Genomic DNA, 25,132 nt, shown 5'->3' with positions numbered 1-25,132 from the left:
GGCCTCAAGAAGGAGACAAAAGGAACACTGTCCTCTCTAGGATATAAACCTCACAGAATTTACAGTGCAGAAGGAGGCCATTCGGCCCATCTAGACTGCATTGGTCCTTGGAAAGAGCACCCTACTTAAGCCCACTCCACCCTATCCCAGTAACCCCACCTAACCTTTTTGGACACTAAGGGCAATTTATCATGGCCAATCCACCTAACCGGCACATCTTTGGACTATGGCAGGAAACCGGAGCGCCCAGAGAAAACCCACGCAAACAGAACGAGAATGTGCAGACTCCACGCAGACAGTGACCCAAGCCAAGAATCTAACCTGGGACCCTGGAGCTGTGAAGCAACAGTGCTATCCACTGTGTTACCGTGCTGCCACCTTCATCCAGTCCAAAGAAGGATGAAGACACAGATTCTTAATTCAAATATACCCCAAAACAGATTAGCTCTAAGGGAGTGGGGGAGGTGCCTTTTAAACTCTGTGACTTTACTGAGCAGTTCTCTGTTCCCGTACATTTAACATCAGACTTCTTGGAAACTTCTCTGTATTTCTCTAGTTTCCAACTACCTGCTCTTAAAATCTCTGCACTTATTTTAACTATTATTCCATGGTATGGCTTTTCTTCTAGCAACGCTGAATGAGATGTTCCATCTCTAGCCTTCTAATCCAACTGCTTCCAGCAGAGCTGTGAGAGCTGCCTTCTCATTCACCAAATGTCTCCAACTAACATCAATTAGCTAAACTAAAGCTGGAAAGCTTCTCTACCTTTCAAGTCCCTAGTTGCTAAGCAACATCAATATGCTTGGGCCTTTTACTTATTGTTCATGCCGTAGTCCTCTCTAAGCACAATATAAACACAGTTAGAACTTAACCAGCTCCCACAATGCAAAACACCATTGTCCAGCTTGAATCTAACGATAGGTTTTACCCATTCCAGGCATAGAAACCTTAAATTAAACCCACTTTAAAAACTGTACTTTATTTCTAATGTTTACAAATACAAATCCATTAAAATTACCTTTGTTTTCCTAACAGAGTCAATGATCATCTTTAAAGCAATTTCATCAGGATAATCTAAAATTATAGGCAAATTCAGCACCACTTGGTTGAACATTGTGCACTGGTGAGGTTAGTGTTCAAGTTTCTATTAAAATGTGCTTGTATAAATTTGTAATTTTCTATGAACCAGAGCAATAGACTAATGTAAAAGAATCCAATTGTTACTTATTTGCATTTAAAAGATATACATGTGTTTGACAGCATTAACTTGGTGCTGTTATGTTGGTAAGCTGAAGGTAAATTTGTTACAAATATTCTCAATATATGACGAGTGCTCCACTGAACAACCTGATTTTAAATTACTCTCATCAATATTCAGTACACAGAAATGCGCCATTTTCATATTTTGATCTCTGGCTAGATAGGATTTCAGAAAATGAGTTTTAATACAATTTTTCCCAGATGGCGCTGATACAATGAGTGAATGTGTTTTTAAACATTTAAACCTTGAAAATGAAGTTCTTGCTGGAGCCCTGTTGTGATTAAGTCAGATCTCACATACGACTTTTACTATCAAAGCTTCATTTATATAAAACTTGTACCAAAGCTGCAATCGTAGGAAAATGTAAGTGGTATTAATGGCCATTAGAGATATTTTAATTGAAGTGTGTTTCAGATGGATGGAAGAGAAAATACTTACTTCATGCTTTTGTGCGATTCATTTGCTGTTCAACATGCATTTACAACCTTATATGTTTGATTAGGACCTTCTTTAAATCATGGAAAGGTCCATACAAGCCATCAATGCACAAAATTAATTCCTGGCTCACGCAGACAGTATTTACAGCCAAATGTAGAACCACTGACCGAAATGCTAGCAATTCAAGCTGTTTATTTTTGCCATGCAGTATTGAAGGTTTAGGAGAACCTGGCATAACTCCTTACTGAGAGGTGCTTTGGTCCTACTGGTGATCTTGCCAGTTTGCAAGGTTGTCTCTGACAAAACCCTTGTTGTTTCCTCCTCTGTTAAGTAAATTGAGTCTAAGAATAAAAATGTGATGTAACAATTTGAATGAATGTTTGCTAAAACATTGATCTGTCGTTTTATTGTATCAACAGTGTTCTGACTAATAACTAGCTACAATGTGATATCCTGAAAGTTGACCAGTGCTTTCGAACTTTAATAGTGACAGTTCAAACCTTCAGGAGTGATAGAAATTAGTTTCAACATTGGTTGTTAAAATTTTAATCTAGTAATACTGAGGTTCCATGTCACAGATTCAACTTTTAGTTTTGTTACTCTGCAGTGTGAGTAGCACTTTGTAACAGTAAAACTGCTTCTCCCTCTCATTACATTAACTGTAATGATACATCAGAGACTATAAGAGTGGTATGACAGTCCCGTGGTTTAGTTGTTGAATACTTGATCTGCATGCCCCCTTGTCTTTCACTAATGGAGGAAATGTGACAATTAGTAGCCGCTACATGAAGAAAGAACAATGGTCTTTATGGTCGAAGTGTTTGCGTGATAAGGAAAATGCATTCTTCTTGAGTATTACATCTCCAGAATCAGTTGTCAACCAGGGAAATAAGGAAGCATTCCCTTTAATAGACATTGATGTCTAGATGTTATGATGTTACCTATCTGATCGTACTTCTATCGTGGCCACATTGGCTGGTTGGTCTGCTGCATAATTAGAATCTCTGTTGTCAATTCTGTTGCTCTTTTTCTTGGAATAGTTTATTTGATCTCTTACTTCAGAATAAATCTTTGGTGTTTGTTTTGTACCAGTTAAGTGCACTAGCGTTCCAGAATTAAGAGCTAAAAGACCATATTGAAAGTAATTGGATATTATCAGGGGCCTAATTTTTCTCGAACTTTCTAAATTTATCTTTTTTTATGTGCATAGGGCTTTAAATAATGAACCTACTGCTATGGCAAGCAACGCTCTTGAAGGCTTCCATGAAGTGAACTTAGCTTCGCCTTCCTCTCCAGATTACTCTGAACTGGCTCAACTCGAGGCTGCAGAAACTGCTGAGTCAGGCCTTTCTTATCATCCTCTCTCACTGGTGAGCTCAACCCCAGTTCAAACCAGTGCATTGATTGGTGTAGACCTTCCAACACAGCCAATTTATCCATCCTCTCAACATCTTAGTAGTGGAGAATCAAGAAATGTCAGGTATGTATAACTTCCAGGTTTGATTATTAGTTTTTGTTATGCCACTGCACTGCTTTCTAAAAGAAAAAACTTATGTTCATGTTGAGAAAGCATAGGTTTAGGAAGAATATCGAGGTTCTCCTTTAGAATTAGAACTTAGCCTTTATTTTGGCTACTTGAAAGCAGATACATTCTTTGATTAGTTTAATGTAACATATTGACCTTTAAATTATAATGTTATTCTGGACCAGTAGTAAAAGGGTAGTATCTTAATTTAATAACATTTGGCAAGCTCTAATGATGGGTGATTTAGTAAAGTAAAGGTGCAACGAAGGTGGAAGGTCCCAGGAATTATTCATAGGGTGGCCATAAAAAGCTAGTTGTATTTTTAGCATCCTTGGGCTATGGAGGACAAAATGGCAACAGGTTTCCCACTCATTCCTATCTTATCCACAAAGTGACTTCTATGCACAGCAGGTGAGGACTAGGTTACATTTGGTTGTGATGCCCCTTATGGCAAATATAATCTTTATCCTAATTGCAAGCACGCTCATTAAAAAAAAACACTTTTTAGTGAGGTACCAGAGGCCACTTATGCAACTTCATTGCACCTTTACTTTACTAAATTACCCATCATTAGAGCTTGCCAAATGTTATTAAATTAAGAGGGCACTTATGGATCTATACTGTCCTAAATGTTAATACCTTTAGTAGAAGAGGAGAGAAAGTTGCTTTTTAAAAAAAAAAAGGCAATTTGCTGAATAAATTACGTGCCTTTACTTGTTTAGGAGACTTGAGATTCATTACTGTTATAATTGTACACTGCAAATATCTTTCATACTGTTTATTAAAGCCCAGGTGCATTAACTTTATGCATTGTTTGGTTTTCACGTGCAGAATGTTCTTTTAGTTTGTCTACTTGAGACTTGAAATTTGTTTCGTGCAGCTGTCAAATACTAAATGTGTGTCCTTGGTCTAAGGGATTCTGACATTTTGCTCAAAATTTGCTTCTAGATGCAACTGTAATTATGTTGCACATATAGACTGTAAAAGTTTACAACACAGAGGCAATTGCTGTGCTGCAGCAACCTGTTGCTAACCTCACTGCAATTTATCCCTATAATTCAATGGTTATGTGCTTCAGACTGACTAGGCTGAAATCAGTTAGTTCATTTTTTTAAATATAGGTGTTTGTCACCTTTTCATAATGGTATTAATGATTCCAGCAATCCATTCTCAATATCATGTGCCACCACCGGAGCAGTGCATGGCTCACCAAAACAGCAGGCAAGTGAGATTGGCAACCATCGTGCGGAAGTGGAGTTTTTGCAAGGTGTGCTAGCAAATGAAGTGCAAGAAGATGCAGAGGATGCTTTGGGACAAAGTACAGACAGTCTGTCTCATTTGAGAAGTCCATTTGTACTGGAAGTAAGGGAGAAGGGCTATGAAAGACTGAAAGAAGAACTTGCTAAGGCTCAGAGGGTAAGGCTAACTGCTTAATTGTCGATATTTAAAAGTATATTTAATATAGGATTATTATAAATGTTAGTCACTGTTTCAGGATCAAATTTTAATACGGCTGACATGAATACAAATTGAAGGATTTATCATGCCTTTATTTTTCTTTCTTCTGCACCATTGTTGGTATAAGGGGAAGGCAGTGACATATAGTGATGATGTCACTTGACTAGTAATCCAGAGGCCCAGGTACCATTAAACACTTGACTGCCACACTGTCTGTACCTGTAAAGACTGACTTTACCAGCAAAGACTCTCAGTCAAAGTATCATCTTGCATCATTGAATTTGTCCATATATGTGTTTGTGGAATCCACCTTTTCATTCACCTGATGAAAGAGTTGAGCTCGAAAGCTAGCGATTCGAAACAAACCTGTTGGACTTTAACCTGGAGTTGAAATCCAAGAAGAGAACCACACTGACATTGCTTGTGGAACCTCATTATGCGGATGACATTGCCATCTCCACTCAAAAGAGAATCTCTGAGTCATGCTTGAGGCCTTCGCGGAAGCATACCAAAGAACCGGTCTCCGTCTCAAACTCAAAAAGACTTGAGTCCTTTACAAACCTGCCTCAGAGCAAGATCCGGTCTCCCTCCATCAAGATCAAGGAGAAACCCTACCAAACGTGGAACGTTTCGCATACCTGGGGAGCCATCTCTCATCTAAGACTGACATCGATCCAGATATCCAACATCGTATCTGATCCACGAGTGCCTCCTTTGATGACCACAATATCCATACTGGCACCAAGATCCTCATGTGCAAGGCGGTCATCCTCTCAAACACTTTCATACAGCATAGAAATTTGGACTACATTCAGACACTACCTCAAGACTCTGGAGAGGCACAATCAATGCTGTCTGAGACAATTCTCTGCATCAGCTGGGAGGACAGGTGTATAGCATCAGCATCCTTGAAGGAGCCAAGAGCACCAGCATCGAGGCCATGATCAGCCAAAACCAACTTCCTGGGCTGGCCATGTGCTTAGGATATCAAAGCCCCACTGGGCTCCCTGAATACCTACTCGGAAGCATTGGCAATGCTGCCTTAACCATAGCCCTCAAACTAGACCCCTTACAAGATTCTTCCTCAGTCCTAACCCACTCTACCCCTTCCCCTTCCCACCACCGCCGCACCTTGTCCACAATCACCGCCCAATAATAATGAAGCAAGTTTGGCAAAGCCAACCCTCCCTGCTGCCTCTGCCTCTGGAGCAGGGCCCCCCCACCCTCAGCACCTTCCCCGCCCATACAAAGTCAGAGATGATTGTGTCCACTTTCCGAAAAAAGGCCTTTGGTATAAAGATCGAGAGAGCCTGAAAGATAAACAGGAACCTCAGCAGAATATTCATTTTCAGCACCTTGGACCCTCCCCGCCAACGTTCAGTGTATCCCACCTCTTAAGATTCACCCCTGGCCTCGTCTGCCAGCTTCGTTAAGCTCCTCTTATGGAGCCCTGTCCATTCCCTCGCTATCTGAATCCCCAAGTACTTAAACCTATCCCTAGCTACCGTAAATGGCATCCCCCTAAATTAGCCCGCTGTGTCAGCTCATTCACTGGGAATACCTTGCTTTTCCCTACATTCGGCTTGGATCCCGAGAACCCTCCAAACCTCCCCAACAGGCCCATAATCCTTCCCATACTCTCCAACGGATCCTAAACATACAGCAAGAGTCATTGGCATAGAGCGACACCTGATGCTCCCTCTGTCCCCTCGTTATCCCCTGCCACTCTGCTGACCCCCTGAGAACCATCGCCAATGACTCTATGGCCAGCGCAAACAGCAGCGGCGACTGCGGGCACCCCTGCCTCGTACCCCTGTGTAAGTCAAGCTTCGTGAGCTCATATCATTCGTCCTCGCTCTTGGCGCCACATACAGCAACCACACCCATGCCACAAATCTTGGCCCAAACCCAAATCTTCCCAAAATTTCGAACAAGTACCGCCACTCCACCGGATCAAATGCTTTCTCTGCATCCATGGACACCACCTCCTCTGGTACCAGAGCTCCCGACGGATTCATCACCACATTTTAACAACCGTCTCATATTATTCGCGAGCTGCCTGCCCTTCACAAAGCCTGTTTGATCTTCTGCAACCACCCCAGGGACACAATCCTCCATCCTCCCCGCCAACAACTTAGCCAATACTTTCACATCCGTGTTCAATAGTGATATGGGTCTATACGACCCACATTCCACCGGATCCTTCCCTTTTTTTGGAATTAGTGTGATTTACTGCCTGCTTCATCGTCTCCGGTAACTCCCCCCTTCTCCAGTGCTTCATTAAATGCCCCCAACAGATGTGGTGCCAGTTCCGCCGCAAATTCCTTATAAAATTCTGCCGGGTACCCATCAGGCCCAGGGGCCTTCCCCGACTTCATACCCCTGAATACTATCCAGCACCTCCCTCAGCCTAGGGACACCTCCAACGCCTGTCTCTTTGCTTCCTCCGCCTGGGGAAATTCCAGCTCGTCCAGGAACCACCCCATGTCCCCCTCCTCTCCTCATGGGTCTGCCTCATAAGGTCCCTGGTAATACTCTCTCTAAATGCCTCATTTATCTTCCCTGGCTCTGACACCACATCCCCAGTCGGGATCTTCAATATTTCCCTGGACACAGCCTGCCTCCGCAGCTGGTGCGCCAGCATGCGGCTCGCCTTCTCCCCATACTCGTATTCACCGCTCTTGCCCTATGCAGTTCCCCTACCACCCTCTACCTTGTCAGCCTGTCAAATTGCCCCTGCAACTTTTTCCTCCTCGCCAATCCCTCCACAGTGGCACCCTCAAATATTCCCTGTCCACCTCCACTATCTCGCTCACAAGGCGGTCATGTTCCGCCCTCCTTTCCTTATTCGCACGAACCGTAAATGAGGTAATTTCTCCCCAGACCACTGCCTTCAGTGCTTCTCAGAAAATGTCCGCCGACACCTCCCCATTCTGATTGAACGCCACATAATCCCTAATCGCCAACTGCACCTTATCACAAAAATCTCCATCCTCCAACAACCCAGAGTCAAACCTCCACTGCGGCCTCTGCGTTCGTCCTGTACTGAACAGAATATCCAGCCAGTGGGGTGCATGGTCCGAGATAACTATCCCCGCATACTCTGCCCCCTCCACCCCAACCAAAATCTCCAGACTCACTACAAAGCAATCAATCTTCGAATACACCTTTATAGACGTGTGAAAAGAAGGAATACTCCCTTACCCCTGGGTTCTGAAAGCACCATATCCATCATCTCCAGAACACTCCTCTTCCCCCCCCCCCCCCCAAATTTACATTTACTAACACTAGTGGTGCCCCTACCAATACTCCACTCACAATCACATATCTCCCACCTGGATCCCTCACCTCCTTCACACTCTCAAATCCCATTGTGTTGCTCATTAAAATCGCCACACCCCTCGATTTCAAATCAAACCCCGAGTGAAAAACCTGCCCGACCCGCCCCTTCCTTAATCTAACCTGGTGCTTCACATGGAGGTGTGTCTCCTGCAAAAAAAATAACCCCTGCTTTCAAGCTCCTGAGGTGTGCGAACACCCGCGACCTTTTAACCGGCCCATTCAGTCTCTGGATATTCCACATTACCAACCTGACCGGATGCTTGCACCTCCAATCCCCTCTACCGTCCGTCATCTTCACACTTAACTCCTGCCCCTTTAATTCCACTCTGTACCTGGCCCCTTTCTTCGCCTTTGACCATGTCATCTCTCACCCAATGTGGCGTTGCAGAACCCCCCCTCCCCAAAAGCTTTTCCCCTCCTCCCGGCCACCCCTCTTGGCCTTCTCCCCACCACCTCACTTCCGTTCACTAGCATAACCTGCTAGCACTGCTGCCCCTGCCCGAAGACACATCCTAATGACCTCCCCCCCCCCCCCCCCCCCCACACACACACACCTCAGCTCAAAGAAGAAGGCCTCCTGCTGGCCTTCCCCTCCCCCACCCAAACACGGACTTCTTCTCCTGAACTCCAGGTAGCCTTCTCCAAAAACAAGCAAACAGATGTTAAACACAAACAGTCCCATAAAACAGGAGCGGGGAATGGGAACATCCATCCCCACATAAACTTTTCACTCCTTCAACTCCTTACAATCTCAACATTGAAAAGAAACCCCGCCCTTCACAAAAAAAGGCAAAAATCCCCCAATCCCACTTCAAACATGCTCCCGACCATTACATAGTGCCAGCACCCCGGTTCCCAAGCATTATCCACTCAGTTCACCCCCAGTTTATGCTCCTTAATGAAGTCTTCGGCCCCTTCTGGGGTCTCGAAATAATACTCTCGGCCTCAGAACGTCACCCATAATTTCACCAGGTAGAGCATCCCAAACCTGGTCTGCTGCCGGTACAGCACCGCCTTGGCCTTGTTGAAACCTGCCCGCCGTTTTGCCAACTCTGCGACTCTCCCAGTCACAGCTATGCTTCTCCCTGGCCCACCGTAGAATTTTCTCTTTCTCCCACAAATTTATGGAGTCTCACGATCACCGCCCACGCGGCTCCCCAGCTCTAGGCTTTTTTGCCTCAGAGACCTACGCACTTGGTCCACTTCAGGTTCCTTATCACCCCTTCTGCCATCAGTCTCGCCAGCATCCATGAGACGTACCTCGTGGCACTGACACCTTCCACTCCTTCAGGCAGGCCCATTACGCAGGTTCTGCCTTCTCTAGGCATTCTCCTGCTTCTCAGCATTTTACAAAGGTCTCCTAGGAGCCCCGCTTCTGCCTCCAGAGCCACCACACGATCGCTATGGTCCAAGATCACTCCTTCTATCTCCAGAATCTGACCCCTGCACCTCCAAACACCTGCATCTGCTCCAAAGTACTCTTCAGGGGTGCCACAGCTTCTGCAATGGCCTTTGCATGATCCTCATGCATTTCTTTCCTCTGTTTATGGAATTCCTCCTTGATAAAAGTCATCAGTTCCTGTATCTGCCCCTCTCCCGCCTGCATGCTGGAAGAGTCTGTGTGTGAAGCACAAGACTGTTTCAACTTTCCAGCCAAACCTCTCACTGTTTTCTGCCGGGTTCGTTGATCAGAAGACATACGATTCCAGGGGTAAACTACTCTAACATTCACCTATGCCGTTTCATCAAAAGTCCACCCAGATCTGGGTAAAAAGAGCCCTTTTCTGTGACTTTGAACAGGGACAGCCCTTTATGTGACCAATCACTCCATGGTTGCAAGCGGAAGTCTACATGTCTGGATGAGTGCAGCTCCAACAACATCCAAGAAACCTGATGCCATCCAGGACAAAGCAGCTCACTTGGTTTGCGCACCATCGAACACCTTCACCTACCCCACTGATGCACAGTGGCAGCAGAGTGCATACCAGGTGTAAGATGCAACGTTACATCTCTGATAGCTTCTTCAACAGCACCTTCCAGACCTGTGACCTCTTACCACCTAGAAGACCAAGGACAGCAGATGCATGGAAACCTCACCTACACGTTCCCCTCCAAACTACATACCAATCTAACTATATAATTGTCCCACACTGTCGCTGGGCAAAAGTCCTGAAACTCCCTCCCTGACAAGACTGGGTGTACCTACACCACATGCTGCAGCAGTTCAGGAAGGCAGCTGGCCATCACCACCCCAAGGACAATTAGGGAAGGGCTGTATAAATGCTAGTCTTGCCAGTGAGACCCATGCCCCATGTAATTTTTTTAAAAGGAGAGATTTAGCCAAGGCTGTGCAAATAGGAAGTTTGCGCCCTTCACATTTTAATTTTTGTTTCAGTACTGGATGAGCAGAAAATTACTTCAATTAAATATTGGGAAACCAAAGCTTTTATTTTCAGTCTCCGTGTAAACTCTGAGCCCTAGCTGACAACTGCATCCCTTCTCCTTAGCAACAGTCTGAGACTATATCAGTCTTTTGTGCAACCTTTGGCGTTATATTTGACCATGAGATGAGCTTCCAAAACATGCATTCGTACCATCACTAAGACTGCCATTTTCCACCTTTGAAACTTCACCCCTGCATCAGCTCATCCATTGCTAAAATCTTAAATTATGCTTTTGTTACCTCCTAGATTTCTGTAGCACTCCTAGCTGGTCTCCCATATCTGCCTTCTCTAGATCTATTTGAGGTCCTCCAAAACTCTGCTGTCTGTGTCTTAACTCGAACCAAGTCCCGTTTTCCTGTCAGCTCTGTTCTCACTGACCTAAATTGGTCCCTGATCAAGCAATGTCTTGATTTTAAAATTCTCATCCTGTTTTCAAATCCCTCCGCCTGCTACACCTGTCTTCCTTTTGGTCATCTGACCTAAATCTCCATTTTTTGTTTTATAATGGACTTGTGAAGCACCTTGTGATGTGTCATTCTGATAAAGGTGTCATAAAAATATGTTTTATTCCATAGCAAAGTTGCTGTAATTACTGCTGAAAATTACCAGTGTATTAGAACAAAATAAACAGACACATGCACCTAAATTTGTCACACTAATATCCTTGCATATACACAAGTTCATAAAACAAGTTTATTTATAGATAAGCATTTGCCATCTTGGAATGTAATTTTTACAGTAATGAAATAGCCTGGTGCCATTTTATTTCATAATGTAGCTGTTATGTAGTTGTAGTAATGTAATGTAGTTTGCAGAACGCTTGTACTGAACGCTTGTACTGATTAACAACACATTTCAAAATGTTAACCGTCAATCTAACTTTGCAAATATATAAAGGATGCATGCAATCAAAGGAATTAGTCACCTGATGTGCCACTCCTAGTTAGGACATATATTTGACATGATTGGCATGAGGTGATTAGCCGCACGGTCTTATTCTTGCCCCGGGAAATTTTTTTTGAATGAAATGGAAGTAGGGTTTCTTCACCCTGTATAATGTTTCGTATCCAGTTCTTGACGTGAATTTGAGATTAAAATAAATACAACTTTTTCTACTGTTCAGTGAATCTACTAATGGGATGTCTACTTAACTTTATCCTCGACAGTCTTCAGGAAAATCTACTAATGGATCTGTCTACTTAAATTTATCCTCAACAGACTTCAGGAAAACTACTTCCTATTGTTTAATCTATATTTTAAACATTGACTATTCTTCTGAATAAAGACAATGGTTTAGATTTTCCAGTAAGGATAACAGTGATGCTATGCATACTCCCCTTTTTATTAAAGAGCAAATCCGATAGCAGTTTCCAACATGTGCAGTTAAATTTGGAAATGCGGTTGATTACCCTCCAGAAGCTATGCTCTACAGGTGCCTTGATGTAATTTGGTATTCAAATACATGGAAGGGAAGTTATGGTACTTTCCTACATAAGCTCACCAGAAAAGATTTGGTCTTGTCCATTCACATGTAAGTGAGTTTTTAACTATAGAGTAAATCTTAATTACTATCAAGCAACTTCTCTGGCACTGAAAATGTACTTTTGTAAAAATAAATTTAGAGTACCCAATTAATTTCTTCCAATTAAGGGGCAATTTAGCATGGCTAATCCACATATCCTGCACATCTTTGATGGGGCGAAACCCATGCAAACAAAGGGAGAATGTGCAAACTCCTCACGGACAGTGACCCAGGGCTGAGATCGAACTTGGGGCCGAAAGGCAGCAGTGCACTGCACCACAGTGCTGCCCCTGAAAGAGTGTAGAGATTGTAATTGCTGTTGATGATTTAAAAAATAATCAATTAAAATTTCATTTTCTAGTCTGTTTCCGTCTCTTTTCTCTCTTCTTGCTTCCGCTTTTTTCCTTTCTCACCTCTCTTCTCCTATTTTGATATATTTAACATTGAATTAGCTTTTTAAACTTAAGACACCCTGGTTCAGACTCTTTCTGAGAATAAAGATCCTCACAGACTGATGAAGACACATTGTTAGCACTATGGAGGGTACTGTTCTGTTTTTGTTCTCTATTAACTGCATTTATCATTGTATGTGTCAGGGACAGTGAAGCTGTCTGTTTCCCACTGACTGCAAGATCATGCAATTTAGAAAATGCTTTCAAAAGTGCTGAGCAGAAAGATTTAGGGAGTCCAGTCTCGGTGAAGGTACTCCATGTCTTTCTTTAAATTGGCAGACTTGGTCTGGGAGATTAGGTACTGTGTTTTCTTTAAAGTAAAAGATAATTTCAAAATATTTGAAAGATGAGGTAACTATATTCCTTTTTTTAAACAAAATGATTGCACTTAGTACTAATTTGAACAGCGGGAGTATATTTTCTCTCTTTTGGTATTTGCTTCAACAAAATAGGGTATAAGACTTGGTATTTTCTTTCTTGTATAGTGTATGCACAAATGTCATGCTTTATTCCCAGAGGAATGAAGGGTAGCCATGGTTTTGCAATTTTTGCTATTAACTGAAAATTTAATATGAAAGCAATTTGAAGCCCCAAATGTTTGGAATTTCTTTCCGAGAGGGAAAGGGGTACCAAGATGGCTTTGTATTCCTCTGTCTTTCGTAGGATCCCTACAGGGCAGAAGGGGACCATTCGGCCCATCCAGTCTACACTGACCCTCTGGAGGAGCACCCCACCTAGGCCCATTCCTCCACACTATCCCTGTAACCTCGCTTAACAATTTGACTCTTAAGGGGCAATTTAGCATAGCCAATTCATCTAACATGCACAACTTTTGACTGGAGGAAACCCACACAGGCACTGGAAAATGTGAAAACTCCACACAGACAGTCACCCAAGGTTGGAATCAAACCCAGGTCCCTGGCGTTGAGAGACAGCAGTGCTAACCACTGTGCTACTGTGCCGCTCGTTCTTTCTGAAGACAAACACCATATAAAAATATTGAAGTGAAAATCTCCTCTTTGAGGATTCAAATATTTAGATAAAGTTATAAAAATTCCAACAATTGCATGTTTTTCGAAGTAGAAGAGCTTATAAATTATAAAATGTTAATTATTTGTAATTGCTGCATTACAGGAGCTGAAATTAAAAGATGAAGAATGTGAGCGATTATCCAAAGTTAGAGACCAACTGGGCCAAGAGTTAGAAGAACTTACGGCTAGTTTGTTTGAGGTTTGTATTAACCAGTACAAGCTGAGCAATGACCGAGGCCATGTTGAATAGAACTGATTCTATATCATTCAGTTTGACATCACCTTTACAAAACCTCAGTTTTTTGCACTATGCAGTGAGATTGAATGTCAGATGTGCTTACTTCCTGCTAATATCTAGGTTTGATTGAACTGATTATGGTCGGTAAGTTTTTTTTTCTAGAATTAGATTTTTGGAATTGACTAGAAAACCGACCATAATAGATTAAGAAACTTTAGTAAACTGGAATAAATTGTTAATGAATAAACCCACAAACAAACTGGAGAGTATTCAAATGGGCGTCACGGTAGCACAGTGGTTAGCACTGTTGCTTCACAGCGCCAGGGGTCCAAGTTCGATTCTCTGCTTGGTCATTATGCGGAGTCTGCACGTTCTCCCTGTGTCTGTGTGGGTTTCCTCCGGGTGCTCCGGATTCCTGCCACAAGTCCCAAAAGACGTGCTTGTTAGGTGAATTGGACATTCTGAATTCTCCCTCAGTGTACCCGAACAGGTGCCGGAATGTGGCAACTCGAGGCTTTTCACAGTAACTTCATTGCAGTATTAATGTAAGCCTACTTGTGACAATAAAGATTATTATTATTGAAAAACATGTGATATGATACAAAATCAATCATATCAGAAAAGCAAAGGTTCCGTGTGTAGTTAAGTAATCGGGGGTGGGGACTGGGGTGGGAGGGGCTGCCATTCCATAGGGCAGGAACTCACTAGGTACCTGGGGGTGCAGGTTGTCCAGGAGTGGGGGGGGGGGCCTCCGCAGGTACAACATTTGCAGTTTGGTGGGGAGAGTGAAAGCTGATCTGGCAAGGTGGGATGGTCTCCCTCTGTCACTGGCAGGTCGGGTACAAGTGGTTAAAATGAACGTGTTACCGCGATTTCTGTTTATTTTTCAATGCCTGCCGATTTTCCTGCCAAAGGTTTTTTTCAGGGAGATTGAGGGAAGCATTACATTGTTCATATGTGGAGGGAAGGTGGCCAGAGTTAGAAAGGTGCTGCTACAGAGGGGAAGGCAGGCATGGGGTTTGGGTCTTCCGAACCTGATGTATTACTACTGGGCGGCGAATGTGGAGAAGGTGCGGCGCTGGGTCAGAGGGGTTGATTCCCAGTGGGTCAGAATGGAGGACAGTTTGTGCAGGGGGTCGGGATTGGAAGCACTAGCAAAAGCGCCGCTCCCGATAGCCCTGGGGAAATACTCAGTGAGCCCGGTAATAATAGCTTCATTGAGAATTTGGAGGCAGTTTCGCCAACACTTCGGGTTGGGGGCAGGATGAAGGGAAATGCTGATTCGGGGGAACCACAGATTTGAGCCACAGAGGTGGGATGGAAATTTTCGGAAATGGGAGGAGAAGGGGATTAAGACACTAAAAGATTTGTTTCTTGGGGGTCGGTTTGCAGGACTGAAGGAGCTGGGAGGGAAGTATGGGCTGGAGCGGGGGAAATGTTTAGATACATGCAGGTTCGAGATTTTGCCAGAAAGTAGATACAGGGCTTCCCGTCGGAGCCGGCCCCCACATTGCTGGAGGAGGTGCTGACGACAGGGGAACTGGAGAAGGGGGTAGTGTCAGCGATTTACGGGGCTATTTTGCAAGAGGAGAAGGCACCACTGAAAGGGATCCAAGCAAAGTGGGAGGAAGAGTTGGGAGAGGATATGGAGATGGGGTTCTGGTGTGAGGTGCTCCGGAGGGTGAATGCCTCCATCTCATGCGCGAGGTTGGGGCTGATACAGCTGAAGGTGGTATGCAGAGCACACCTCACTAAGGTGAGGATGAACCGATTCTTTCAAGGAGTAGAAGATGTATGTGAACGCTGCGGGGGTGCCCCACTAATCACGTTCATATGTTTTGGTCCTATCCAAAGCTAGAGGATTACTGGAAGGAGGTTTCTAGGGTAATTTCCAAGGTGGTGCACGTGAACCTGGACCCGGGCCCCTGGGAGGCCATATTCGGGGTGTCAGACCAGCCAGGGTTGGAAACGGGTGTGGAGGCAGATGTTGTAGCCTTCGCCTCATTGATCGCCCGAAGGTGGATCCTGATGGGTTGGAGAGCAACCTCTCCACCCTGTGCCCTGGCGTGGCGTGGGGACCTGTTGGAATTCATGACTCTTGAGAAGGTTAAGTTTGAACTGAGGGGAAGGATGGAGGGGTTCTACAATTCATGGGCATTATGCACTTTCAAGAACTGGATAACATCGAACATTAGTTGAGGGGGGGGTTGGTGGGTGAAAGGGTTGGGGGGAGAGGGGCAGTGTGTGTTAATGGTGACTATGGGTGATTCCTGATTCCTTTTTGTCATTTGTTTATGTGAACATGTGGGCTTATGTTTGGGATTTGGTGGGAGGATGGGATCGTTGGGATTGACATATTTGTTACTGATTGTTTACTGTTGGTGGGTGTAAATTTGGGAGAAAATGTGAAAAAGGAGAATAAAAATATTTTAAATAAAAGTAAGCAAGGTCATTACTAATGAGGTAAGTAACAATACGAAGATTAAACGCAAATGCAAGAGAAAGTGAAGATGTGGTGGATGAGAGCTGTTCAGCCAACTATGGTATACAATTTGAGGTGCAAAAATGGAAAATAAACTTGAGGCATATCTAAACTCATGGCAAATGTTTTTAGAAATGTATTTTGTGAAAAGAGAGTGACCGAGAGTAATGTGGGCCCTTTGAAGACAGATGCAACACTGTACTGAACAGTATGGAAGTGGAAGCCTGGTTAAGAGTGTTTTGCATTTATTTTCACAATGGTGAAAAAAATCAGGGGATTTAATTTTTTTTTAAAAGCGGGGGATTTAATATCAGCAAAAAAGTAATGGAATAAAATAATGGGCCTTAAGATGGACAAATCTCTTGGGTCCTGATAGTTTCCACACCAGAAAGAGAAGAAATTGTAGATGGGTCAGTCATAATTTTCCAAAATTCACTAGATTCTGGAAAAGTGCCTTTCGGATTGAAACATTATTTATTTTTTAAAATGCATTTTATTACAAAACTGTATCAAAACAGGTTACAGCGCGTAAACACCCAGGGAAGCATACTTCTCAACAATGAACTACATAGCTTGTACTGTAGATTTCACGGCCCCTTTCCCCTGGACCCCGTGACGAACAGCCCCACAAACACGGGGATTGAAACATTATTGCACATCTTTGTATGAAGCCCATCTGTGCCTGGTGCAATGTTTTCCTTTAAGTCCCTTAGTCTGTTGGTACTGTCTTATCTGAAATGTAATTTTATGCTCATGCTATTTCTGTTATGACTGACTCATCTCCACCCCAAAGAAATGTAACTTTTATGCTGGGGAATCATTGCAAAGGAGAATCAATTTTTATATAATTTCCCTCGTGTCACTTTTTATCTTTCAGTGGCTTCAATATTTTTTTTAACCCTGCTTACGTCCTCTACTTTCAGAAGTTTTTATAATTTATTTTACTATTTAAAAAAAATTATGTTCAGTTTATTTTGTCTTGCTTTTATATTTTTAACTTGGTCCACCATGCTACCCACTGCCGTACACTTTCATGTATGTGCAATATGTATTCCTTCCATAATTGTGTACATTCATTTTTTTTGCATTTTTTTTTCTAATAACAGCACTGTTGTGCTTTGTGTGTACTATTTTGAAATATCCATTTTCCTTCCATGCTTTTTCCCTTTAGCAGTGTTGATAGTCAAATCTCCTTTATTCATACCTTTAAATCTTTTGAATGTTTCCATTTCCTTTCCATTGTCAGTCTGACAAACTTTATAATGTTGTGGTCATGCTTACCAAGTTGCTTTGAGGCTGACCTACTCCACCATGTATTGTTACTTAATATCAGGACCAGTAGTGTCCCAACTTGGGTAGGTTTCATGACGAGTTATTCTATGCCAGAGTCCAGTGATGTGTTCACGATCGTGATGTATTCTTTATAGATTTCCCTGTCTATGCCTCGCAAATCTCTACCTGCATGTGTTTCCTATAATTAGCGACAAGGTTTTTGGTCCCTGCTTCCTCTTAAATTAGTAGTCTGCAATTAATCTTGCATCTCATCCCATTTCATTTTATCTGCACCAGACCAAATTATTCCATCCCTGTTCTATCTATTTCACACAAAGGGGTGCTGGATGGTAGACCAGCGATAGGTAGAGATTGACAAAAATGTCATGGACAGAAAGGCAAAGGAAATGTAAATGGCAATGATCAAGGCTAAGAAGGGTGCTGATAGTAGCACGTTAAGAGATTAGAATCTGTTAGTGGCAGGACAAAGGTAAGCAGTGTGTCGGAGAACAACTAGGAACAGGGAGGGCGGCATAGTGTGTAGTGGTTAGCACTGCTGCATCACAGCGCCGAGGACCTGGGTTCGATCCTGCCCCCGGGTCACTCTGTAAGTTTGCACATTATCCCTGTGTCTGTGTGTGTCTCATCCCCTCAACCCAAAGATGTGCAGGGTAGCTAAATTGCCCCTTAATTGGAAAAAAAATGGATACTTTAATTTTAAAATTAAAAAAAAATTAGGAACAGGGAGCAGTTGGCCAGCCAGGTGGGATGGGAGGAGGGGGGTATAATGGCGATGGAAAAACAGATCAATGTAAGAAATGAAAATAAATTGATAGAGATGTTCTTTTTGCAAAAATGTTTTCACCCGCTCTGTTACATAACCTAACATCTGGGAGGTACCAGACCATATAAAACACCTGGGCACAGCTGCAAAACAGGCTATCAATCTTCTTAATCATAGAATTCTTCACCACTAATTTAATTGTTCTCACTAGCATTTGTTTTTTCCACATGGGCGATGTCTTATTGATATGTTGCGATTTATTCCATATTTTGAGGAAAAAGAATGTTTTTAAGATTTCAGGATCTTGACTCCTCTGAAACCCACTGGTACTGATACTGGATGATATTTTTTTTCAAAACAAATTTTTTTAGTTCCGTTAATAAACACAAATCGATACATAAGAAACGGCAGTAGTCAATCAGCAGCATTTGGTTCGCGCCTTTTGTTCTTCTGGTCCTCTCTTGTCTCGTCCTTCCCTGGAACTTGCTAACAATGTCCAAAGCTATTCTACTTTCATCCTCTTGAGCCAAATACCCTTACCATCAGTCAATCTAATTGGTCCACACAGTGTGTACACCTGGTAGATGGTCCCTGCTTTTTATCTTGTCAACAACCGGAGTCCACATTTTAGCCAGGTGATTGAGTTTTGGCTTATATTATGATACAGTTTCATGTCAAAAAATATTAATTCATAGTATTTTAACGGCATATTTAAATTATATAATAGAAAGTACAAAAACACTTGAGAACGCAATGCTTTATAAAAGCTTATTTTGTTGTGCTCTATATGCTCTACAACTAAACATGCTCTGTTGATCCTGCAATGTTTGATGCTGACGTTGGCTTCTGAAATGGATGTAGTGTTACATTTTCCAGTGTTAACATTGTCGACCTTGATTTTAAAATTCAAAAAAGTATAGCATTGGCACCACAATACCCCTGCAGTAATGTTTCATGGTTGCCATCTGCCTTTGGTTTGTGTTATGATCCTGTTAGAGACATTTAAAGAAACATCTGAACCTGACATAACTATCATGCACGTTTTCACATTCTTAAAAGAAAACAAATGTTATTGTTTTCCAGAAAGACATTGAACACACAAGTGCCACTAACTTAACACTATAATTTATAACGCCTATGCTATAAAACCAGTCTCCCCCTCTCCAACCTTTATTTATTACCACACAACTGTGAATGCGTCAGCTCCATGTTCTGATTGCAAGCAGACACCAAGCTGTCTTCTCACCGCTTTCAGGCTAATTCTGCTGACTGATTTCTGCCACAAGGTTCTGTGAGGACCACTGTAGATTTCTTCTTCTAGCTGCAAAATAGACATTTTCCCACTGCTTTTTCTTCCTATTCAAACTGAGCCCTTCTGCATCCGGCATGGTGAATGGTGAAGTTATATTTTCTCTGTTTAAAGCTTAGGCCTGACTAAGAATCACCTCTGGTTGCACACTCAATTCAGTGAAATGCAGTTTAGACCAAAGAAGAATTGCATCTGCCTGCTTTCTAAGGCAGCACCCAGATAACTAATAAAATAACCTTCTACTCCCATTGCCCTTCTCTGACAATGCAGCAAATAGAAATGTAAATCAATTATTATACCTTCAACATAACTCTTTGATTCTGAAATCTAAACAAATAATTTCCATCTAATGGAGTTTTACAATCTTCCTTCCCAGAATTCCTAACAGTGAGCTTCTTTGGGGCTAATGAACTGCTCCTTCCAAGAGGTCTAAAAATGGGTCATCCATTGTTCACTTTAATTCCTAAAACTAAAAGTTATATTCTAAAACTTATGAGTTACGAACTATATATTTGCAACATATGGAACTGCCATCAAATTTAGATCAAAGCGGAAAATGCTTTGTTGCTGGTGGAAAAATGAGAGTTTTAAAAATATTTTTTATAAATAAAGTTTGCTTTCTTGGAACTTGTTCTCTTTTAAGGAAGCAATATATTTAAAAGTTCTCATTTTGCTCTTGATTTTAAGGAAGCTCATAAAATGGTACGAGAAGCAAATGTCAAACAAGCTGCAGCAGAGAAACAGTTAAAAGAAGCACAAGGCAAGGTAACTACTTGGCCATTATTATGAATTTAGTAGAGTTTTATAGTTTTATGTTGATATTAGAATCATTTTCATACTCATTGGACATAATGTTTAAAGCATTTACTTTAGTTGCTATTTTTCAATTCTCTCTTCTGGTTGGAATCTGATTCACCTTTTATAACTCTTGTTTTTGAATTCATATAGAGTTTCATTTGTGTATGTAAGCAAAGTTAAGCTAAAACTGCCCCACTGTGGATGCTGGAAATCTAAACCAAAAGCAGAAAATGCTGGAAAAGACTCAACAGGTTGGGCTGCATCTATGTAGAGAGATAGAAACAGTGACCTTTCAACAGAATTGGGAAAGGTTACAGACTTAATGGGTTTTGAGCAAGGAGTGGGTGGACAGCTCTCACCTTCAACGAAGCATGTTGCAGATTTTTGGACTCAACATTGACTTCAACAATCTCCGATCCCAAAGTCTGTACCCCATTTTATTTCCTTGCTTTTTCTTTCAATTAGCAGCAACTGCTATAGGCATACCTTTTTGAATGTTTACTTGCCCCATCACTGTTCCCTTTGCGCTGGAGAACTAACATTTCTGTCATTCAGCCCTCTTGCCTTTCACCCAGTTCCAGACCTTCCCTTTTCCTTGTCGCACCCTGCCCTTGCTCAAAACTAATTATGTCTCTAACTTCTGCCAATTTGTTGGAGCATTCATTAACTCTTTCTCTACACAGATGTTGCCTACCCTGCATTTTCCCCTCCGCATTTTCTGTTTATATTTGCCCCATAAATTTAATGGATTAAAGAGCAGTGATATTTTGATTATTTTGCTTTTACTTGAAAGATTGACGTACTGCAAGCTGAAGTGGCAGCATTGAAAACACTAGTCCAGTCCTCGTCTCCAACATCGCCTACCAAGGAACTTCAGCCGAATGCAAAAGCACATTTTAAAAAAGGACATGCTCGAAATAAAAGTACAAGTGCTATGGCTACCAACAGCCAAGAGTTGAATGTGATACAACCTATTGTAAGAGATTGTAAAGAGGTACATTTTTTTTTCCAAAAATAGGTTTTGAGTAATGTGAAGTCCAATGACTGATGAGTAATCAAAGGACTCTAATTTGATGTAATATCATGGTTCATGGTTAATAGTTATATTAATTGGTAACTCCAGGGCTAAACTGGCCTTAGATGAATCACTAGTGGCATCCATCCGATCTTTCTGCAATCTTTGGCATGGTCAATCACATCATTGTGCGTCATCAGCTTTCTTCTGCGATGCAGCGTGGTTTTATGGCTAGACAATTCATTGAAAGTTAACTTCTGACCCTCAACATTTTCCCTCCCAAAGATCTATGCTTGGCCCCTTCTTATTCCCATGTATACATGCTACTCCTGCTGTTACCTGGCTGAAATCTAGTTCTGCAGTTACGTTGGCTTCATTCAACTCTACCTCACTATCATCTTTCCAAACCCTTGTGTTGTCAGCCTGCTTTTCTGACATCCAGTTCTGGATTAGTTGCAACTTAAATGTTGGGAAAACCAAAATTATTATCTTGAACTTTGCCAGAAGCACCATTCTCTTGCTACCGATTCCATTCCCGCTCTTGAGCTGAACCACACTGTTTGCAAGGTTGGCATCCTTTTTTTTTCATGCAGGGGATGTGAGCATCGCTGGCTAGGCCAGCATTTAATGCCCATCTCTAATTGCCCTTCGCTTGTTGGGTCATTTTTAAGAAACAACCAGTTTGTTGTGGGTCTGGGGTCACAAGTACCAATTATGGGGCAATTTAGCATGGACGATCCGCCTTGCCTGCATATCTTTGCATTGTGGCAGGCGAAACCCATGCAAACACGGGGAGAATGTGCAAACTCCACACGGGCAGTGACCCAAGCCGGAATTGAACCTGAGTCTGGCGCTGTGAGACAGCAGTGCTATGTCACCATGCACAAAACATTATTTTTAAATAGTGACCACCTAGTTCTAGATTCTCCCACATGAGGAACTATCCTCTCCACATCCACCCTGTTTAAGACCTTTCAGGATCTTGTACATTTCAATCAAGTCTCTTTTAACTCTTCTAAACTCCAGCGGATGCAAGCCTAGCCTGTCTAACCTTTCCTTATAAGGCAACTCATCCCTTCCAGGTATTAGTCTTGTAAACTGTCTCTGAACTGCTTCCAACGCATTTACATTCTTTCTTAAATAAGGCGACCAATACTGTATACAGTACCCCAAATGCAGTCTTTGTACAACTGAAGCATAACCTCCCTACTTTTGTATTCAATTCCCCTCGCAAAAATGGTAACATTCTATTAACTTTCTTAATTACTTACTGTATCTGCATATTAGCCTTTTGTGATTCATGTATTAGGACACTGAAATTCTCCCTGCACCTCAAGAGCTCTGAAATCTCATTGTTTAGATAATATGTTTCTTTTATCCTCTTCCTGCCAAAATGGACAATTTTACATTTTCCCACATTATATTCCATTTGCCAACTTGCTTAACCTATCTTTATCTTTTTGTAGCCCCAGTTTAACATCTCAACAAAAACAGCACCTCTGAAAGTGCAGCACTTCCTCTACTCAACCGGAGTGTTAACAGAAATATGAGGGTGGCATGGCAGCACATGGCAGTGGTTAGCATTGTTGCCTCACGGCACAGGACCCAGGTTCGATTCCCGCTTGGGTCACTGTCTATGCGGAGTTTGCACATTCTCCCCGTGTCTGCGTGGGTTTCCTCCGGGTGCCCCAGTTTCCTCCCACAGTCCAAAGATGTGCAGGTTAGATGGATTGACCATGCTAAATTGCCCTTCGTGTCCATAAAGGTTAGGTGGAGTTACTGGATCACAAGGATAGAATGAAGGTGTGGGCTTGGGTAGCGTGCCCTTTTCCAAGGGCTGGTGCAGACTCCATGGGCCGAATGGCCTCCTTCTGCACTGTAACTTTCATGATTCTAAATTCTATCTGCTCGAGTCAGCGGAGTAGGTCTTGAACATGCAATTTGTGACTGAGCCAAGTCTGTATCTCAGTATCAGTTGAAGTACAGCATAGCCTCAAATTCGTGAAAAGTGGTTTTCGAATTTGGATGCAAAGCTTACGTAATTGCAGACGTACAAAATCTTTGTTCCTGGGGTGGCACGATGGCACAGTGGTTAGCACTGCTGCCTCATGGCATGTCTGTTCCCGGCCCCGGGTCACTGTCCGTGTGGAGTTTGCACATTCTCCCTGTGTCTGCGCGGGTCTCACCCCCACAACCCTAAGATGTGAAGGGTAGGTGGATTGGCCACACTAAATTGCCCCTTGATTGAAAAATAAATCTCATCTTCTATCCTAATCAAAGCAGATGCATTTGCTACAATCTTCATACATTTAGTTCAATTAGTAACTTAAAAAAATTCAAAGGCAGTATCAACAATTAATAAATAGTTTGAACTATCCAAAGTTAGAAATTAGCAGTTTGCTTTCAGCTTTACTTACAATCTATTGTATAAATTTGTAAAAGGTTGATTCGCTTCTGTTTGGTGAATTTAAAGCATGGAAAGAAGAACCAACAATCGATAGAACATGCTGTTTTTTAGACCGAGTTTATAAGGAAGATATATATCCTTGCTTGACGTTTTCAAAAAGTGAGGTAAGAACGAACACAAATCAGTAAGTAAGTAATGTAGAACCTGAGGTCAGTTGTACTTGCTGTGTAGGTTGTACTTAAAATTTGAATCTGGCTTTTTAGTTTTACCTGGCACCCCAAGTAGAATGATAATTAGAGTTATGGATGGAGCCACTATTGCCTGACACCGCAAATGGGATTCCTGAGCAGGTGGAGAATTTGGTGACACCTGAAAAACCAGTTTGACGCCAGGTGCTTCGAGCCCCTGGCAGCGGCCTCCGCACGCTACACACCGGTGCAGGAGGAAAGTTGCAGCTTTGTGATTTGCCGCCTTACCTCCTCTCTCTTTCCTCCCCCCCCCACACACACACACACACACACACACACACACACAGTGGGAAATTCACCGGGTGGGCTGTGCGCAAGTTTGCCTTAGCGTGGCCCTAACAATGGGCCAAGGGGGACAGTGCATAACTGAGGTGCCCCCCAATGTCCATCGGAATGCCCCACCTAAAGTGCAAATCCTGTGCCTCCCCACTCCCAAACCAGGGGAATAACTGATTACCACCCACCCATCTCCCGCACATGACTCACGCATGCTGGTGAAATGTCCGTCCCCCCAACAAAGAAAATTAGGCACCTGCACCCAATCAGCTGCATCCAATCAGACATGCTTCTGCTGATTACCACTTACCGGGCACCGTTAGATGATGAATCAGTACTCCTCCATGTTGAATACCACTTGGAGGAAGCAAGGGTACAGGAGAAGCTCTGAGTGGGGGACTTCAATGTCCATTACCAGAGTGGCTCGGTAGTACCACCAGAGACAGAGATCGCTGGGTCCAAAGGACATAGCTGCTAGACTGAGACTGCAGCAGGTGGTGAGGGAATCAACAAGAGGGAATAACATATTTGACCTAATCCTCACCAATCTGCCTGCTGCAGATGCATCTGTCCATAATAGTATTGGTAGAAGTGACCACCGCATAGTCCCGTCTTCACATTGAGGATACCATCGTGTTGTGTGGCACTACCACTGTGCCAAATGGGATAGACGTTGAACAGATCTAGCAACTCCAGTCTGGGAATCCAAGAGGCACTATGGGTCATCATCAGCAGCAGAATTGTGGCCCGACATATCCACCACCAAGCCAGGGAACCAACTCTGGTTCAAGAGTGCAGAAGAGCATGCCAGGAGCAACATCAGGCATACT

At 42.8% G+C, this 25,132-nt stretch overlaps 1 protein-coding gene across 15 annotated transcripts in view; it reads left to right on the top strand.

The window, feature by feature from the left end:
• The window catches only part of LOC119954844 (RAB3A interacting protein (rabin3)), a 79,122-nt gene that overhangs the window by 30,331 nt on the left and 23,659 nt on the right, over positions 1-25,132 (top strand). For 12 of the 15 annotated variants that reach the window (XR_005458318.1, XR_005458315.1, XR_005458316.1 and 9 more), the window contains exons 2-8: positions 1,036-1,128; positions 2,910-3,179; positions 4,385-4,640; positions 13,577-13,672; positions 20,246-20,323; positions 21,150-21,350; positions 23,814-23,942. Coding sequence is in view for 10 of the 15 variants with exons in the window: in XM_038780412.1 (XP_038636340.1) it covers positions 2,935-3,179; positions 4,385-4,640; positions 13,577-13,672; positions 20,246-20,323; positions 21,150-21,350; positions 23,814-23,942 (1,005 nt within the window). In the remaining 5 variants the exon portion in view is untranslated. The remainder of the gene's footprint in view (positions 1-1,035; positions 1,129-2,909; positions 3,180-4,384; positions 4,641-13,576; positions 13,673-20,245; positions 20,324-21,149; positions 21,351-23,813; positions 23,943-25,132) is intronic. The other 3 variants (XM_038780414.1, XM_038780413.1, XM_038780416.1) reach the window with 2 other exon arrangements.

Source organism: Scyliorhinus canicula, chromosome 20 (assembly GCF_902713615.1).
Source record: "Scyliorhinus canicula chromosome 20, sScyCan1.1, whole genome shotgun sequence".
NCBI classification, from domain to species: Eukaryota; Metazoa; Chordata; class Chondrichthyes; order Carcharhiniformes; family Scyliorhinidae; genus Scyliorhinus; species Scyliorhinus canicula.
Note: the sequence above shows the minus strand (reverse complement) of the source record. Positions and strands in the feature narration are given on the sequence as shown.